Source organism: Lynx canadensis, chromosome A1 (genome assembly GCF_007474595.2).
Source record: "Lynx canadensis isolate LIC74 chromosome A1, mLynCan4.pri.v2, whole genome shotgun sequence".
Lineage (NCBI taxonomy): Eukaryota > Metazoa > Chordata > Mammalia > Carnivora > Felidae > Lynx > Lynx canadensis.
In genome coordinates this window covers 210,067,148-210,087,080 of record NC_044303.2, presented here as the reverse complement: position 1 = coordinate 210,087,080, position 19,933 = coordinate 210,067,148, and the positions used below count along the sequence as shown (strand labels likewise).

General features: G+C 36.6%; 1 protein-coding gene across 5 annotated transcripts in view; it reads right to left on the bottom strand.

Annotated features, from left to right (window-relative positions):
- CPLANE1 (ciliogenesis and planar polarity effector 1) overlaps positions 1 to 19,933 on the bottom strand; it is a 140,761-nt gene that overhangs the window by 108,826 nt on the left and 12,002 nt on the right. For all 5 annotated transcript variants that reach the window (XM_030331050.1, XM_030331058.1, XM_030331076.1 and 2 more), the window contains exons 3-14: positions 18,501 to 18,636; positions 18,268 to 18,387; positions 17,343 to 17,572; positions 12,515 to 12,621; positions 10,222 to 10,378; positions 9,682 to 9,785; positions 8,245 to 8,427; positions 4,936 to 5,185; positions 4,607 to 4,762; positions 3,674 to 4,443; positions 2,919 to 3,127; positions 2,637 to 2,717 (exon numbers count right to left, since the gene is read on the bottom strand). In XM_030331050.1, coding sequence (XP_030186910.1) covers positions 2,637 to 2,717; positions 2,919 to 3,127; positions 3,674 to 4,443; positions 4,607 to 4,762; positions 4,936 to 5,185; positions 8,245 to 8,427; positions 9,682 to 9,785; positions 10,222 to 10,378; positions 12,515 to 12,621; positions 17,343 to 17,572; positions 18,268 to 18,387; positions 18,501 to 18,636 — 2,503 coding nt within the window. The remainder of the gene's footprint in view (positions 1 to 2,636; positions 2,718 to 2,918; positions 3,128 to 3,673; positions 4,444 to 4,606; positions 4,763 to 4,935; positions 5,186 to 8,244; positions 8,428 to 9,681; positions 9,786 to 10,221; positions 10,379 to 12,514; positions 12,622 to 17,342; positions 17,573 to 18,267; positions 18,388 to 18,500; positions 18,637 to 19,933) is intronic.

Below are 19,933 nucleotides of genomic sequence, written 5' to 3'. Positions count from 1 at the left end.
TTGGGATTCTCTGTCTTTTCCTCTCTTTGCCGCTCCCTGGCTCACATGATTGGTCTCTCTCTCAAAATAAACAATAAAGTTTATTTATTTAAGCAATCTCTACACCCAATGTGGGGCTCAAATTCATAACCCTGAGATCAAGAGTCACATGCTCTAGTGACTGAGCCAGCCAGGATCCCCAGAAAGGTAATGTTCTTGATCTGGGTGCAAAGTAGACAGGAATATTCAATTTATGAAAGCTGTTACTCAGTTTATGTGACTTTTTCTCTGTATTTGTTTTATACTTTAGTAAGAGTTTTTATCTTAAAACAGGTCAGCAATAATTTGTTCTTTTTCATTTTAAGTTCTGAATGATTTTATTATCTTTCATCAGGCCCTAGGATGACTAAGATTTTATCCCAAAAGAGCTACAAATCCTCATCATTTCAGCACTAAAATCCACTAACAATATCTCAAGTACATGATATAAAACAGAAGGAGACATGCTAAAAAAGAAAACCCCAAGAAACCATATGTCTATCAAACAGTTAGTCAAAGAGACTTCCCAAAGGAGAAGAAGCACTATCCAATGAGATAGGAGCCCCTGACCACTGCCTTCAAATATCTGGAGGGTGTTTAGGACTGACACTGTCAGTTGCCTGACCCTTATCCATTCTTCCTGAGCAAAAGAATTCCAATTTTATTTGGAGTTAACAATGAACCCACATCACAATTTCTCACTTAGATGTAGCCAAGTGAAAAAAAGACTAAGTTCCAAACCAAGAGATAATATTGTGTAGAACTTCCAGAAAAGCTGCTCAAAGGGAGGTGTACCCTTTCTTGCCCTTCCTGCCCTCCTCCTTCCTGCTGTCTAGAATATGCATGTGATGACTGGGGCTCTAGTACCCATCTTAGTTCATGTAATGGCCTTAAGATTGGAAGCAATGCACTAAGGATGACTGAGTAGAAAAACTAAAGGAGCATGGGTCCTTACTTAGACCATAGAAACACCAAATCAGCCCTAGACTGTCAACTTCTAGTCTCCTTTCATAAGAAAGAGAAATAAACTTCTTTCTTGTTGAAGCCACAACTACTTCCAGTCTCCATTATTAAAAGCCATTCCTAGTACATACAAGTTGGAAATGCAATTAAACATAAAGGTCCATAATGGAACTCATTATGAAAACTTTTCTTCCTCAGAACTTTTCATCTCCTTGAATGCCACTCTTCTTCATCCAGTTGGACAATCCCCAAACCTGAGAACTACATTAGACTTCTTTCTCCAGATCTACTCAGTCACAAGTCCAGCTGATCAAGTCTATTTGGTATCTGTCAAGTGTTACCTCTGTTCTCTAGTACTCCTGATATTGCTTTGATTCAGGACCTCCTCAACTGACTGATTTTCCTGCTTCAATGTAAAACCCACATATCTACACCACACTCCTACAAATGATCTTCCACATTGTACCAAAGGAATCTTTCCAAATGGCCTATATTCATTTGGAAAGTTCTCTTTCCTACATAAAGTATCTAACTGATCCCAATGTCTTCAGGATAAAATTTTGATCCCTTTATATTGCATAGTATGCTCCTTTATCACCTTTTCTCTACCTACCTCTTACCACCCCACACCCAATATTACATACATATGTCATTTGATCTAGTCCTATGAAACAACTTGCAGTTTACCAAATTGCCATAGTTTCTCGTGCCTTTTTGCTTCTATAATGCTATCTCCTTTGTTAAACCATTACCACTGCTTTAACTGGCCAATTTATACTCAATTTTAAATGTCAAGTCCAGGTTTTCCCCAGACCAATGCTTACGCTCCAGCTTCATATTATGGGAAATGTTATTCTGTGCTTCTCCAGCATGTACCATACAACATAACAAGAGGAGTGCTAGTTGTTTATGTAATCTCTCTTCCATATTGTGGGCAATTTGTTGTTTATTCCTAGTGCCTAATACAGTACTAGGGACACAGCAGGACCTCAATAAATACTGGTTAAATAGTTGAATGAATGAAATATACAAAGCCACAGCAGTCAGAACATAACTTTAATAATTGGCCAAACCTGACCATGTCGTAGTTACAGTCATGGCTAGTTCCCAGGTCGCTAGCTGAGAACTTCTGTCATCCTAGTCACATCCTCAATATCATGAAAGCTATCACCAGTTTCTAGAATCTACATCTTTATAGTCTCATCAAAAACCCCATGGAGACCAAACTTAACCTAACAATAAGTATAACTCAAGGGAAATTCTTGAAGTTGAATTACCTAAGGGCAGAGAGCCTTAGCTTTGTGTTTCTCTAAGTCTGTAAAAAAGGTGGTAAATGCCCAACAAAACATTATTTTATTTAGTATCTAAAACTCATTTTTCCCATTAATAATCACAGATTCCATCACTAAGCAAAAAAAGGACAAAAGGAGCCTTACCTATAGATAACAGAAAAAACTCTTCATGCTACAAATTCCAAGACCAAAAATAATTTTAAAAGCATTTCTGACACTAAAGATGCCTACCATACGTATTCCATTTGAGCATTAAAAAACTGTGAGCACTCCGAAATCTGGAATTATTTTTAAGCTCTACAGCATGTCAAAATACATTCCTACCAATATTATGACAACTACTGTTTTTTAACACTACCCTACCTTTCTCTTGAGTTTCTTGTAGAGCTTTCTTCCACATTAGGACAGACTTTTCATATGATCCTAACAGGAAACACTCTTCACCTACAAAGTTTTTAACCAACAATCAGTCACAGTTAATGAAATTACTTTATAAAAATTTACTTCATTTTAAAATTCAGTAAATAAAGCTCAGCCAGAAACTATTTTGAAAAACAAATAATTGAAACTAATTAATAAAACAGAAGCCCAGTTACTTATATTGCTTATTCACAGAGTTAAAAAAAATGTTTGTAAATTACTGACCATTGATAGATTTAAGTTCTAACGCCTGGTTCAAGCGAATTCCAGCAGTCTGTAAGTTAGCCTGTATGTGACATAGCAGAGCCTTGACAGTAGATGCTTCCTGTGTCATCTTTTCAGTTAACTGTCTGTCACCATCAGGAAGTCTTTGATTTAACTGTGTTTGATACCATAAAGTTTTGTTGTACAACACTCTCCAGAGAACAGCCAATCTGCACACAAAATTAAGTAATCATCAAAACCAAATTTCAGACTAGGAATAAAAATATGTACAGCCTCCTACTTAGTCTTATTATTTCTGCCTGTATTCTTCATTGAAACAATAATATATATACAAACTGATCAGATTTAAATATAGCACAAAGTCCACTGATCAAAAAAAGTATAATACATTTTTTAAATCTTCATAAATCTTCATGGTCATTCTTCTATAGTCATTCTTCTTACCTAAACCAAAATCTTTCAATACTTGGGCATGTATCATGGCTGCCCAAGACTAATATGTCTGTTGAATAACATTTGACTTAAATATAAAAATCTATTAATGCTGACTGGTAAGGGATACAGAGTTTCTTTTTGGGATTATAGAAACATTCTGGAATTGGTGCTAAGAGTTCTACAGCCTTGTGACTATACTAAAAATCAATGAATTTTACACTTTAAAATGGTGAATTTTACAGCATGAGAGTTATATCTCAACTTTTCAAAAAGGAAAACATCTATAATGTTAATGGTACCCTAATATAAAGTAATTATACCTGTGTCCTGGTTGTTGAGCAAGATTTACTACTTGAGGATGAATCTTGAAAGATGAACTCCAAGACCAGTTTTCCTGAGAACCACTATCTGGAAACATTTGAAAAATGGGTACCACCAATTTGTCTTGATTTGCTGTTCTACTTCCATCAACTGACGTTGAAATAACTTCAGGCTGAAGAATGTATATGCCATTTAAATAAGCAGCTACCATTTTGAGTAAATGAAAACAAGCCAAAAGCTTCTCTGAAAATAACTGACCCTGCTGTTGCTGAATCAGCAAAAGCTTTATAGTATTTGAGGTCAGCTTTACCAAATGTCCCACATCTTGTTTGTATCTCATATCCCAATACTGGATTGACAAACACTGATGAAAAAGTTGAAAGATACAAAGTACCCATGCATTATGTCTTGTGCTCTTGCTTGAAAAAGGATCAAGTTTGGGGAAAGGACATCTTATAAATTGAAGAATGTAGAAAAAATGAGTGATACAAACAACTGTGTAATTTAACATTAAATTTTTTTCTGTTACATTTTTTGAAATTCCTATAATCCATGCTGCAAGGAGATTCTTCTGGACAGAATGCAGTTCTGTAATGGTTCTGTCTGTCTCCTCTGTATTATCCTCTGCATGTATCGTATCAAACATAGACGCAAATTCCAATCTTCCCTCCTTGACATTACTGAACAATGGATCCTTTTTTTGGTTCCAAAGTGAGAATAAGTTGTTTGGAAAGTGTTTGCCTTCATTACTTTCTTCTGCTTCAAAATCCTAAAACATGAGTGAAGAAAATCATGCTTAATTTAATATCTTATAAGTAAAATCACTGGTGTTCTCAAATTTCTCTCCCTTGAACAAGAGAAAAATAAAATATGTTTCTTGGAATAAAGTCAATATGTAACTGTTCAAAGTAAATAAAAGACCTACTAAGTACCTGAAAATCTTCTGCTTTTTCATTTAAGTTCATTGTTTCTTCTGCCTGTAAGAATCTGGGGACAGTAGAATCAGCTACACTTTTATTTCCTTGGTGTTTTAACAGGCTAGACCTTAGGGAATCCAGTGATCGCAAGTTCAGTCCTTTGCCCTTTGGCTGTAGAAGAAAAGATAAAAGACACCCAAGAGCAAAATTTTATCTGTAATTCTATCACAAGCAATTAAAAATTCTATAGACAACTATATACAATCCAAGGACATTACTGTCAGTATGGTTTTAGATATGAAAAGACAAGCCAACTTTTACCACCAATACCAAAAGCACTATACCTTAGACAATACCATACTTTGGTACATTTTCTCAAGCCTCTGGGTTGAATCAAGTAGAAGGGATCTCATGAGCACTGATGGAGAGAGGTTATCAAGAAATCGAAGGGTTGTGACCATGTATCCATCAGAAATAATGAGGTAGGGTAATCTTGAGTGTGCTTTTATAGAAAATCTCTGTCTCATAGGGTCACTATCAGAAGCTGTTGAATCTACAGAATTATTTGAATCTTGAAATGTAAGCTGCTGTGGTCTAGCAAACAAACACAAAATTGAAGAATTAGTAAAAGAAAAATCTTAAAGGAAACAATCAGATTATTCCAAAGAAAAGCAACACAACAATTAAAAGCTACAGAATGATAAAACAGCCAGTTAAACACACTAACATTAAATTGTATATATCTGTAAGGAAGACGTAAGTGATTAAATAAAATGTAGGTTTATGTGTTTTTTAAATATTCCCTGAATTGTGGCATTCACTCTATTTTGTTTTTAATTTAGTTTTATACAAACTATTTCAGAAAAGAAGGCAGTTCGTATACAAACTATTTCAGAAAAGAATTAAGGCAGTTCAGTTTTACTATTACAGAGAATTAAGTAATTAACCTTCTTTCTTACTATATATTTAAATATACTTATAAGAATATAATTGTGAGTTATGAATACATAATTAAGTAATATTAAATAATCAGAATCAGGTACACCACCATAACAGTAAGTAAGTACATTTACGAAGAAAGTCAAATTTAATCTTCAGCTGATAAAATTTTACCCACTACTATCTTCTCCAAATGTCTTTCTCAGTTTTTTCTTTCTCCTCCTTAATAACAGGTGTATTCATTACAGACATTTTTCTAAATTTATTTTTTTAATAATAAATATGTATCACTTATATAATCAGAAAAAGTAATCCATTTTAAAAGGCCCTAAACTGGGGGCACCTGGTGGCTCAGCCGGTTAATTAAGCATCTGACTTCAGCTCAGGTCATGACCTCACAGTTAGTGAGTTTGAGCCCCACATCAGGCTCTGTGCTGACAGCTTGGACCCTGGAGCTGCTTCGGATTCTCTGTCTCCCTCTCTCTGCCCCTACCTTCCCCACTTGACTCTATCTCTCTCAAAAAAAAATAAATAAATAAGCCTTAAAAAAAATTTTTTTAAGTCCTAAATTGGGGTGCCTGGGTGGCTCAGTGGTTAAGCATCTGACCCTTGGTTTTGGCTCAGGTCATGATCTCATAGTTCATGGGTTGGAGTCTCACATTGGGTTCTGCAGCCATGTAGCGGAGCCTGCTTGGGATTTTCTCTCTTCCTCTCTCTCTGCCCCTCCCCTGCTCATGTTCTCTCTCTCAAAATAAATACACTTTTTTTTTTTTAAAAAAAAGGTCCTGGGGCGCCTGGGTGGCTCAGTCGGTTAAGCGGCCGACTTCGGCTCAGGTCATGATCTCGCGGTCCGTGAGTTCGAGCCCCATGTCGGGCTCTGTGCTGACCGCTCAGAGCCTGGAGCCTGTTTCAGATTCTGTGTCTCCCTCTTTCTGACCTTCCCCCGTTCATGCTCTGTCTCTCTCTGTCTCAAAAATAAAATAAACGTTAAAAAAAATTTTTTTGAAAAAAAAAAAAGGTCCTAAATTAGTTTGTTGTTTTTTTTCCACGCAGACTCCACGCCCAGTGCAGAGCCCAACTCTGGGCTTAAAATCACAACCCTGAAATCAAGACCTGAGCCAAGACCAAGAGTCGGATGCCTAATGGACTGAGCCACCCAGGAGTTCCCTAAATTAAAGAAGACTATGAGGGCGGTGCCTGGGTGGCTCAGTCCGTTAAGCATCCGACTTCCACTCAGGTCATGATCTCGTTGTGGGTGAGTTCCAGTCGGCACTGGGCTCTGTGTTGACAGCTCAGAGCCTGGAGCCTGCTTCAGATTCTGTGTCTCCTTCTCAGTCCCTCCCCCACTTGCTCGCACATGCGCGCACACGCGTTCTCTCGCTCTCTCCCACAAAAGTAAATAAACATTACAAAATTTTTTTAAATAAATAAGAATATGAGGACATTCAAGTCAATTATAAATTGGACCATAAAGAAATAAGGAAAAAAAATACTTTCACTGCAGGAAGTGTCAATTTTTTTTTAAAAGATCTTATTGTTAAGTAATCTCTACACCCAAAGTGGGGCTCCAACTCACAACCCCAAGATCAAGAGTCACATGCTCTTCCAACTGAGCCAGCCAGAGTCCCCAACAAATTTTTCACTTATAATTTTCCAGTGCTAAAAATTAAGCATCACTTTTTGCTACAAATAATCAAGGACAATCCCTCAATCTCCTTTCTGTGAAGCAATAGCAATGGAGTGATTTCAAAATCCTTTTCCAATGTTTTTGTTTTGTAAATACCTATGTGTATATGTCAGGTCATATCTAATACTAACATCAATAAAAAAAAATATTTACTAAGCACTTATGTCAGAATTGTGCTTATTTATAACCATTTATTATTTTACTTCATTCCCTCAACCCTAAGAGACAAATATAGTCATTTTCACTTCCCAGTAAAAGAAAAAGAGCTTAAGGTATAACTTACCCAAAGTCATACAACTAATAAGTAGAAGAACGAAGATTTAAATTTTGATCTGACTCCAAAGCCAAACTGCTACCCCATCCCACAATTAAAAATTAAAACATGGCTAAATTCTAAATTCTTCTATCCATTTCCAACAACTTTTCCCCTTCTTCCCTTTGGGGGAAAAAAACAGATAAATCCATGTGCCAAGTTAATTTTGAGTTACTCATTTATTTAAGTGGCCTTCTTTTAAAGAAACAATAAAAGACATATCACACTTCTTTGAATTTTACATAAAAGAAGACAAATGTTTCAGTGCTATTGAATGTTTAAATAACTTATACTTGGGGCGCCTGGGTGGCGCAGTCGGTTAAGCGTCCGACTTCAGCCAGGTCACGATCTCGCACTCCGTGAGTTCGAGCCCCATGTCAGGCTCTGGGCTGATGGCTCAGAGCCTGTTTCTGATTCTGTGTCTCCCTCTCTCTCTGCCCCTCCCCCGTTCATGCTCTGTCTCTCTCTGTCCCAAAAATAAATAAACGTTGAATAACTTATACTTACATAGTCACAATGTCATATTTTCACCAGGATTTAGCAACAAAAAGAAATAGAAGAAAACTATAAATAAGAAACAGATATTGAAAGGACAGACTCAAAGAGAGCAAAAGACAATTCGAAAGATGAAATTATTTTTTAAAAATACACAATAAAGTAATACCAAAAGAGAAAACCTTCTACAAACAAATTAAAATAATTCAAATGTCTCACCTATATGTTATGAGTGGGTGAAAAGGAATAAATTCTGCTGGCCCAAATTCTATAGAGCAACCAAATGTAATTAATGTTACCAATTCACCTTGACAGGTCAATAAAACCAGGGAGCCACGTTTTAACATACAAGCCAGAAAAAGACTATCATGAGTCCAGCTGATATCACCTACCCAGTAGGACCTAGAAAAAGCAAGACAGTATGTTTAGAAAGGACTCTCTACAATGTCTTTGACAATTTAAAATGGCCAAGCAGAGTTGAAACACTTCAAAAAATAAGGAGGAAAGAATGAACAGTAGCAAACTGCCACATACATTTCGTGTATTTTACTTCCCAGAAAAAAGGTAAGGAAAAAAAGCAGTTTGCTCATCAACATCTACTCCATAAAACATACAAACTAGAAATTCATGTAGACACATAAGCAAATGATAAGATGAAAATACTCCCTAAAAGAGTTAAGCTTTTTAGTCACTCACATTTTAATTAGAACTTTAATTCTATTGGTGTCTACAACTCAAATCTACTGATAGATTTAAAGGTCAATCAATACCATGTCTGCCCTCTCTCTGCAGCTTGCTAGAGGTTCCATGCAGCAGCAGACTCCCTCTTCCCAAAGTCATCCTTACAGCTCCTTAACTATCTAGTAATATTAATCTTTCATGGAGACAAAAAGTAGCTCCTTATGTAAATAATGACGTACACTCTAAGTCAAAGAGACCACTGCACTGAGACCAGCAATTCATTCATTTTTTTTTCTCTTTTCTTTTCTTTTCTTTCTCTTTTTGAAGTATAGTCAAGACACAATGTTACATTAATTTCAGGTGTAAGAATGAGTAATACCTTCAGAAAAGAACTTTTGGGCGGGGAAAGAAAATGAAGAGGCAAGACTAGATAGATCTGAAAACTTTGAAAATTCAGAGAACAGCAAAGAAAAATGTTCAGAAAAGGAAATTAGGAAGTCCAAGAGGAAACCTTCCTACTCTATAATCCCAAATAGATCCTGGTAGAGGCTCTTGTGCTATCAAAAATCCTGATTATTGCTATTAACCCACATGCAGAGCATGCCAACTTTGTTTAAAAAGCTATAAACACCTCAGCCACCCCAAGTATATAATGATCTTCCCAGTCCAGGTTTTCTCATTTCAGTCTCTAATTAAGCCCAATATCCCCTATCCAGTTATGATTCCACTCCTCCTGAGATAACACAGAAAAAAATAAAAGAGAAAAGAAAATATGTTCATGTATCTTCCACCCTACCAGATCCTTCCTTAAGATTTTCCTTCATATAGCAATTAATCAAGCACAAATGCTGAAAGTAAGCTGCATTATCTACCTAAATATCTATTTAGATATCTTTTGTATTATCAGAGCCTTAAACTTATTAAACTATTAGAAGAGAAAATAAAAATGCTATGCAGAAACACAAGAGTTCATACCTGATAAGTGTAGGTGGAACCACAGGATTCTTATTACTACACCCTCTCAGGCTACCACAGAGAGTAACAAAATTCAACGTGTTTATAAACAATACCTGAGTTGCCTAGAAAGCAAAAAAAAAAAAAAAAAAAAAATGCAAAAAAACATTAAAATTATTTTACTTTAATCATTACTTATAATTCTAGAGACCTAGAGACCTATTATTATATTAATAAACTATCTTGGAAGTCTTTCCCAACTGGCAAAACAATACTGAAAACTGAAACTCCTCATTCTTTTATACTATATTTTAAGGACATCAGTTACCACTTTGCCCTTCTTCCTTTTTGTTACCCTGTTTTCACTTCTGAAGGCCAAGTTTTGAAATTATAGCTTCTGGATAAAATAACTTTATGTTAAAGTTAAACCGGATCAGAAAACACCACAATGTTAAACTGGATCAGAAAACACCAATATAAAGAACATAAAGTAGTATTACAAAACAACTCCAAATTGAACTCTTTCATAGGTTACTTTCAAGACAGATTACATATACTGACCTTTGGGTCTTTCTGATTAAGAGTTACTGCCAGAGTAATGCCATCTCTTGAAAAGGCAGAAATTAGAGCTCCTCTTGACTTTACCGATTCACATTTGGGAATTAGATGGCACAGAAGGCAGTCTTGTTGTGCCCAATGAACATGGTATGGCAACGATCTAAATAAGTAATGAAATAATTGAAAATAGGAAATATAGTAACTTTTAATATTTAGCTCATCATAAAAAACTTAAGGGTCCAATTCCTATATGTGCATGAATATTAGAGGCCCTCTTAGCAACTGCTCAGAATTTTCATCCATGCCACAAAAGAGCAGTTGCCAGTTAAACAGGTTCAGTATCAGCATTTTGTTAGTAATGGCATGTTCCATAGTCAACCCCAAATGCATCTGTTTTGACAAAACATTTAGATGACACATATTATACATCACTGTAAACATTTTCACAGAAATTAAATAGAGAAGAATGGATTTTTAAAATAGTGGCAATGTTCTGGGGTACATGGATGGCTCATTCAGGAGAGCGTGTGACTCTTGATCTTGGGTTTATAAGTTCAAGTCCCATGTTAGATGTAGAGATTACTTAAAAATAAAATCTTAACTGGCTCAGTCAGTTAAGCATCTGACCCTTGATTTCTGCTCAGGTCATGATCTAAAGGTTCTGGGATTCTCTCTCCCTCTCTCTCTCTGCCCCTTCCTCTCTCTCCCTCAAAATAAATAAACTTAAAATAAAATAAAATCTCTAAAAAATAAAAATAACATAGTGGCAATGTTCTATATTTGGTATATGGTTACACACATATTTATTAGAGTCCAACTCATTATACACCTAATATATAAAGTACCAGAGCATAAGAAAATTTTAAAAATCACACTATTTTACTAAATCTTACTGAAGCATGATATGCTTTTTTTAAAAGTTTATTTATTTAGAGAGAGTGCATGCTCACAAGTGGGGGAGAGGCAGAGAGAGAGGGAGAGAGAATCCCAAGTAGGCTCCACACTGTAAGTGCAGAGCCCAAAGCAGGGCTCGAACTCATGAACCATGAAATCATAACCTGAGCCAAAGTCGAGAGTCCAAAGCTTAACTGACTAAGAAACCCAGGTGCCCAGGCATGATATGCTTTTAATGCACTATGTATTTTATTGGGCTTTGTAGTATATATAAAACTATTTCTAGTTTAAAAAGTATGTGAGCAAGGGTGCCTAGGTGGCTCAGTTGGTTAACTGTCCGACTTTGGCTCAGGTCATGATCTCACAGTTCATAAGTTTGAGCCCTACATTTGGCTCTGTGCTGACAGCTCAGAGCCTGGAGCCCGCTTCAGATTCTGTCTCCCTCTCTCTCTCTGCCCCTCCCCTGCTCACACACTCTCTGTCTCTCTCTCTCAAAAATAAATAAACATTAAAAAAAAAAAACTATGTGAGCAGGTCTCCTGGGTGGCTCAGTTAAGCATCTGACTCTTGATTTTGACTCAGGTCATGATCTCACAGTTCATGAGATCAAGTACTGAGTTGGACTCTGCACTGACAGTGCAGAGCCTGCTTGGGATTCTCTCTCTCTCCCTCTGCCCTTCCCCCACTCATGTGCACACATTCTTGCTCTCAAAATAAACATTTAAATAAAAAATAATAAAAAGTACTTGAGTAGTTAAAAGGTACAGTAGTGGGGCGCCTGGGTGGCTCAGTCGGTTGAGCATCCGACTTCAGCTCAGGTCACGATCTCGCGGTTCGTGAGTTCGAGCCCCGCGTCAGGCTCTGGGCTGATGGCTCAGAGCCTGGAGCCTGTTTCCGATTCTGTGTCTCCCTCTCTCTGTGGCCCTCCCCCGTTCATGCTCTGTCTCTCTCTGTCCCAAAAATAAATAAACGTTGAAAAAAAAAATTAAAAAAAAAAATTAAAAGTTACAGTAGTAAATTCGAGCAATATCCTTTTTAAAATTCAATTATTTCCCAAAATACCTATCTCTATAATTTTAATACAAGCAAGACCATAGCCTGTCTTACCTTTTACATGTTCTTAATTCCATGAAAGGAAATAAAAATGAGAAAAACCTTGCAGAACCTGCTTCTGATCCTCTGTTCCCTCCCTCTCTGCTCCTCCCCCTGCTTGTTCTAAAAATAAACAAAACATTAAAATGAAAACTAAAATAACAACAGTACTTATGGGAAGAATAGATCTGTAAGGTCTCAAAAGTTCAAATTTACATTTCATTTAATTAATCTTATGTGTTTATGGGTGAAAAAATAATAATATTTTAAAAGGGACAGAAAATAAGGAAAAAGAAAACCTTTATCTCACCTTACAGGTGTAAATACATTCTCATGCCACCGAATTGCTAGAAATGTTAACTTCAGACATTCTCCAGAATAAAAAGTAAATGAACACAAGCAGCAATCTCCAAATAACTGTAGATAAATTTAATAAACTTTAGTATACAATTAATCCGAAAATAAACTAAGATATGTAAAACATATATTCTCATCATAAATAAAATAAATGAAACATACAGAAATCCTGCTTGTATTTTTATTCTTAACATAAGACTAAAGAATAAGTAATTTATTTCTGAGCCAGGGCATGGACCAAATGGGAAATCAAGGTGCAGCTTATTGGCTTAAGAAAACGTACTGGGGCACCTGGGTGGCTCAGTTAAGCATCCGACTTCAGCTCAGGTCATGATCCCATGGTTTGTTGGTTCGAGCCCCACATCAGTTTCTGTGCTGACAGCTCAGAGCCTGGAGCCTGCTTCAGATTCTGTGTCTTTCTTTCTCTGCCTCTCCCCCGCTAACTCACACTCTTTCTCACTCTCTCTCAAAAATAAACATAATTTTTAAAAATTAAAAAAACACTGCCAATGAAGAATAGACATTTTCCCAAAGAAGGCACCCAGATGGCTAACAAACACATGAAAAGATGCTCAACATCACTCATCACCAGGGAGATACAAATCAAAACCACAACGAAATACCACCTCACACCTGTCAGAATGTGTTGTAAAATTAACAACACAAGACACAACAGGTGTTGGCGAGGATGCAGAGAAAGGGGCACACTCTTGCACTCTTGGTGGGAATGTAAACTGGCGCAGCCACCCCAGAAAACAGTATGGAGGTTGCTCATAAAGTTAAAAATAGAACTATCCTACAACCCAGCATTGCACTACTAAGTATTTACCCAAAGGATACATAAATACAGATTCAAAGGGGTACATGCACCCCAATGTTTATAACAGCATTATCAACAATAGCCAAACTATGGAAAGAGTCCAAGTGTCCATCAACTGATGAATGGATAAGTGTGATATATATATAAAACAGAATATTACTCGGTCATCAGAAAGAATGAAATCTTGACATTTTCAATGACTTGGATGGAGCTAGAGTGCATTATGCTAAGCAAAATAAGTCAGTCTGAGAAAGACAAGTACCATATGATTTCACTCATATGTGGAATTTAAGAAACAAAACAGATGAGGGGCACCTGGGTGGCTCAGTTGGTTGGGCGTCCGACTTCAGTTCAGGTCATGATCTTGTGGTTGATGAGTTTGAGCCCCACATTGGGCTCTGTGTTGACAGCTCAGAGCCTAGAGCCTACTTCTGATTCTGTGTCTCCCTCTCTCTCTGCCCCCTCCCCTGGTTCATGCTGTCTCTCCCTCAAAAAATAAACATTAAAAAAAAAAAAAAAACTAAACAGATGAACATATGGGAGGGGCAAAAAAAGAAAAAAAGAGGGAAACAAGCCATAAGAGACTCTTAAGATAGGGAACTGAAGGTTGATGGAGGGAGGTGGGTGGGGCGTGGGCTAAATGGGGAATGGGTTTTGAGAGGGCACTGGTTATGAACACTGGGTGTTGTATGTAAATGATAAGTCACTGAATTCTACTCCTGAAACCAATATTGCACTATATATTAACTAACTAGATTTAAATAGAAATTTGAAAAAAATTAATAAAAATTAAGGGCGCCTGAGTGGCTCTGTCAGTTAAGCAAGCATCCAACTCTTAGTTTCAGCTCAGGTCATCATCTAACGGTTTGTGGGTTTGAGTCCCACATTGTGCTCTGCACTGAGCTCACAGCCTGCTTAGGATTGTCTCTCTCTGCTCCTTCCCCACATGCATGCTTGCTCTCTCTCTGAAAATAAATAAATAAACTTTAAAAAATTAAATTAAAAAAGGAAGAAAACACTGTAATTTACTGTGGCTGAAACTGGATTCTTATAATTTTTTTTCTCTTATTTTATAGTTATTTAATATCTAAATTAGGGCACTACCCCCAGGGGTGGGAAGAAGATAAAGGAAAAAAAAATTCAAAATGCAATTTCTAACAACAGTGGACTGGGTAATAAAATGTTGGTCCATACATATAAAGAGTGCATGCAGCTACTGATAATGTTTTTTAGTTAATGAATGTGTTCTTTCCTGGTAATTAAATGGCTTAATTATCACCAATTCTAGCTTTTTAAATTATAAAACTAGTTATATTTTAAAAAAGGAGAAAAGTACAGAATCACACTTGTAAATACAGATAACAAACTGATGTTTGTCAGAGGGGAGTAGGGTGCAGGGCAGGGGTGTGGACAAAATGGGTGAAGGGGAGTGGGAGATACAGGCTTCTAGTTATGTAACAAATAAGTCATGGGAATAAAAGGTACAACAGAGGGTATACAATCAATGGCATAATAATAGTTTTGATGGTAATAGACGGTGGCTACACTTGTGGAAAGCACAGCATAACATAAAGAGTTCATGAATCATCATGTTGTATACCTGAAACTAATGTAACATTGTGTCTCAACTATACTGAAATTAAAAAATAAATAAAAATTGGGGCATCTGGGTGGCTCAGTCAGTTAGGCATCCGACTCTTTGATTTCAGCTCAGGGCATAATCTTAGGGTTGTGCAATCACACTCAGTTTCTACTCTTGAGTGTGGAGCCTGCTGAGGATTCCCTCTCTCTGTCTGCCTCTCCCCCCTGCTCGTGCTCTCTAAATAAATAAATAAATAGATAAATAAATAAATAAATAAATAAATAATAAAAACTAGGGAAAATACTAGGAAAAGAGAAAGGAAGCTCTAAGGTCAAGCCATTTTTTTTATTCAAGTATAATTAACATACAGTGTTATATTAGTTTCAAGTGTACAGTATAATGATTCAACAATTCTACACATCTCAATGTTTATCAAGGTAAGTGTGCTCTTAACACCCTTTATCTATTTCATCCACCCCTCACCCACCTCCCCTCTGGCAACCACCAGTTTGTTCTCTGTATTTAAGAGTCTGTTCCTTTTGTCTTTCAGATTCAACATATAATTTAAGTCATGGTATTTGCCTTTCTCTGACTGGACTTATTTCACTTAGCATTATACCCTCTAGCTCCATCCATGTTGTTGCAAATGGCAAGATCTCATTATTCTTTATCACTGAGTAATTATGACATTTTAAAAATAAACCACATCTTCTTTATCCATTCATCTATTGATAGACACTGGCTTGCTTCCATATCTTAGCTACTGTATATAATGGTGTAGTAAACATAGGGGTGTATATGTCTTTTCAAATAAGTGTTTTTGTTTTCCTTGGGTAAATACCCAGTAGTAGAATTAGTGGATCATATGGTATTTCTACTTTTAATTTTTTGAGGAACCTCCACACTGTTTTCCAAAGTGGCTGCACCAATTCCCACCAACAGTGCATAAGGGTTCCTTTTTCTCCACATCCTTTCCAAATACTTGTCATTTCTTGTCTTTTTTATTCTAGTCATTCTGACAGGTGTAAGGTGATGTATCTCAGCACTTGATTTGCACTTCCCTGATGATGAGTGATGTTGAGCATCTTTTCATGCAAGTTTGTCTTCTTTAGAAAAATAACTATTCAGGTCCTCTGCCCATTTTTTAATTGGGTTATTTGTGGTTTTTTGATATTGAGTTGTGTAAGTTCTTTGTATACTTTGGATATTAACCCCTTATTGGATATATTATTTGCAAATATCTTCTCCCGTTCAGTAGATTGTCTTTTTGTTTTGTTGATGGTTTCGTCCTGCGCTGTGCAAAAGCTTATCTTTGTCTAGTTCCAATAGTTTAATTTTGCTTTTGTTTCCCTTGCCAGAGGAGATGTATCTAGAAAAATGTTTCTATGGCTGATGTCAGAGAAAGTACTTCCTATGCTTTCTTCCAGGAATTTTATGGCTTCAGGTCTCACATTTAGGTCTTTAATCCATTTCGAGCTTATTTTTGAGTATGGTGTAAGAAAGTGGTCCAGTTTTCCCAACACCATTTGTTGAAGAGACTTTTTCCCCACTGTATATTCTTGCCTCCTTCATCATAGATTCATTGACCATATACAGGTGGGTTTATTTCTGGGCTGTCTATTTTGTTCCATCGAGCTGTATGTCTATTTTTGTGCCAGTACCATACTGTTTTGATTACTAAGCATTGTAGTATAACTTAAAATCTGGAATTGTGGTATCTCCAGCTTTGTCCTTCTTTTTCAAGACTGTTTTGGCTACTTGGGGTCTTTAAAGGGTCCATACAAATTGTGGGTAATTTGTTCCAGTTCTTTGAAAAATGTTGGCATTTTGACAGGGGTTGCATTAAATCTATAGACTATGTTGGGTAGTTTGGACATTTTAAAAATATTGGTTCTTCCAGTCCATGAGCATGGAATATCCTTCCATCTGTGACACCCTCAATGTCTCTCATCAATGTTTTATAGAGTACAGATTTTTCACCTCCTTGGTTAGATTTATTTCTAGGTGGTTTATTATTTTTGGTGCAATTATAAATGAAATTATTCTCTTAATCTGCTACATCATTACTAGTGTAGAGAAATGCAACAGATTTCTGTATATTCATCTCATATCCTGTGACTTTACTGAATTCATTTGTCAGTTGTAGTGTAGTTTTTTGGTGGAGTTCAAACTATTTTTAATAAACATTTTAAAAAATATGACCAAGAAATGTAAAAATATCTTTTCCACAATAACTTTGCAATTACTGTGACAATTAATGATGATTAAAGATATACAGCAATGCTATCACACACTCTGCTCAACAGCTTCACAAACAGTGCCTGTTCTTACAGTCTGAGATCTCATCTTCTAGAACACCCTGTCTGATTTGGATTTTACCTCATTTTTTATAAAGACAGCATGCACTACAGCTTCTTTATCTTCATTAGAAGGCAAATGAACTGCTTCTTCAGGTATGATCTGGGACCACTGGCCTACCAATGAAGGGCTTTTAGAAGATAAGATATTCTTGAATTCCAAATATTCCCAAAGAAATACGCATCCAGGAGTTATAAGCAGAACTCTTCTCCCATTTCCAGATACATACAAGTACAGTCTCAAAGAGCTTGCTTTAAAAAAACAAACAAAAAAAGGCAATTAAACCTGTGAAGTCTGAGTTCCTCCCAGAAAGTACATCATTTATCTATCCTGACAATAAGACTCCTAAATGATGTTTCATTTCCATTCAGGATAAAACTAAGGCACTACTAATAAATTAAAAGTACAAATAATAATATTTACCATGTACTTGTCATGTGATATTAAGAACCCACTGTTATCAGATATGTTAGGCAAGCCAGACTTTTCTTCAAGATGAATCTAAGTATCACAAATAAACACCATCAGGGTGCCTGAGTGGCTCAATCAGTTAAATGACCAACTCTTGATTTCAGCTCAGGCCACGATCTCATGGTTTGTGGGTTCGAGTCCTGCATTGGGCTCTGCATTGAGCATGGAGCCTGCTTAAGATTCATATTCTCTCGCTCGCTCTCTCTCTCTCTCTCTCTCTCTCCCTCTCCCTCTCTTTGCCCCTCCCCCACTCACCTGTGTGCTCTCCCTAAATAAACAGTAAAAAACAAACACCATCAAAAAAATCATATATATACAAGAAAACATATATATGTATATGTATATATTTATATATACACAGATATATTTATGCACACATACAGAGATATTTTTAAAATAGTAATAGGAAAATGTTTCATCTTCTTTTCCTCCCATTTATCAAGGAAACCAATTTAAACAAATAAAAAATTCCTACCTACTGCAGCTTGAATCATTTTCTTAGGCTTTTCAGCTGCCTGTACAGTTTTCAAGCAATCTTGATCTTTGTTCCAAAGAAAAAGCTCCCCTGTAGTGAGTACCCCAACCAGCCAGGCATCTGTTTCCAAAAAGGAAATACAATAGTTATAATCTAATATTTCCTTTAATATTACCCCAAGTTTTTATGAATACAATTAATCTAGCCTTTTGAAAATATCAGTACTACTTAACCATTACTGGATGTTGTTAGGACAATAGCATCCTTCAACAAAGGCTGCAGACAAGGAATTTTCTTCTTTGTTCTTCCAGAGAGCAAATTAATTTCATTTATAAATTTATTATCCAAAAGGAAAACAGCTTCATTTTCCTAAGAGAAGAAACATATGACACTTAAGAGGTGCCAGGAGGTAATTCAACCTCTAATCTAAATAAATTATCCCAGAAAGGAAAACAAAGTGACATTCAAGAAAGATTATACATTTGTACCACAAATCAGAAAATGAAAATAAGGTTGATTAGGTATCCTGGAGATTTTTCACTCTATCTTAAAATATTTATTAGAATTACTAGGTAAGATGACCTAATGGCTGCACCTAGACCTTTTTGACCTTTAAAATCATAAGAGTACTGGGAATGCAAGCTGGTGCAGCCACTCTGGAAAACAGTATGGAGGTTCCTCAAAACACTAAAAATAGAACTACCCTATGACCCAGCAATTGCACTACTAGGTATTATCCAAGGGATACAGGTGTGCTGTTTCGAAGGGACACATGCACCCCCATGTTTATAGCAGCACTATCAACAATAGCCAAAGTATGGAAAGAGCCCAAATGCCCACTGATGAATGAATGGATAAAAAAGATGTGGTTTAGGGGCGCCTGGGTGGCGCAGTCGGTTGAGCGTCCGACTTCAGCCAGGTCACGATCTCGCGGTCCGTGAGTTCGAGCCCCGCGTCAGGCTCTGGGCTGATGGCTCGGAGCCTGGAGCCTGTTTCCGATTCTGTGTCTCCCTCTCTCTCTGCCCCTCCCCCGTTCATGCTCTGTCTCTCTCTGTCTCAAAAATAAATAAACGTTGCAAAAAAAGATGTGGTTTATATATATAATGGAGGATTACTCGGCAATCGAAAACAGTGAAATCTTGCCATTTGCAACTACATGGATGGAACTGGAGGGTATTATGCTAAGTGAAATTAGTCAGAGAAAGACAAGTATCATATGACTTCACTCATATGAGGACTATAAGAGACAAAACAGATGAACATAAGGAAAGGGAAACAAAAAGAATATAAAAACAGGGAGGGGGACAAAACAGAAGAGACTCATAAATATGGAGAACAAACTGAGGGTTACTGGAGGGGTGGTGGGAGTGGGGGATGGGCTAAATGGGTAAGAGGCACTAAGGAATCTACTCCTGAAATCATTGTTGCACTATATGCTAATTAATCTGGATGTAAATTTAAAAAAAATTAAAATTAAAGAAAAAAATAATAAAATAAATAAGATAAAATTAGAAGAGTGCTGGGCCCCTAGGTGGTTCAGTTGTTTAAGTAGTTAGGTGTCTAACTTCAGCTCAGGTCATAATCTCATGGTTCACGGGTTCGAGCCCTGCATTGGGCTCTGTGCTGACAGCTTAGAGCCTAGAGCCTATTTTGGATTCTGTGTCCC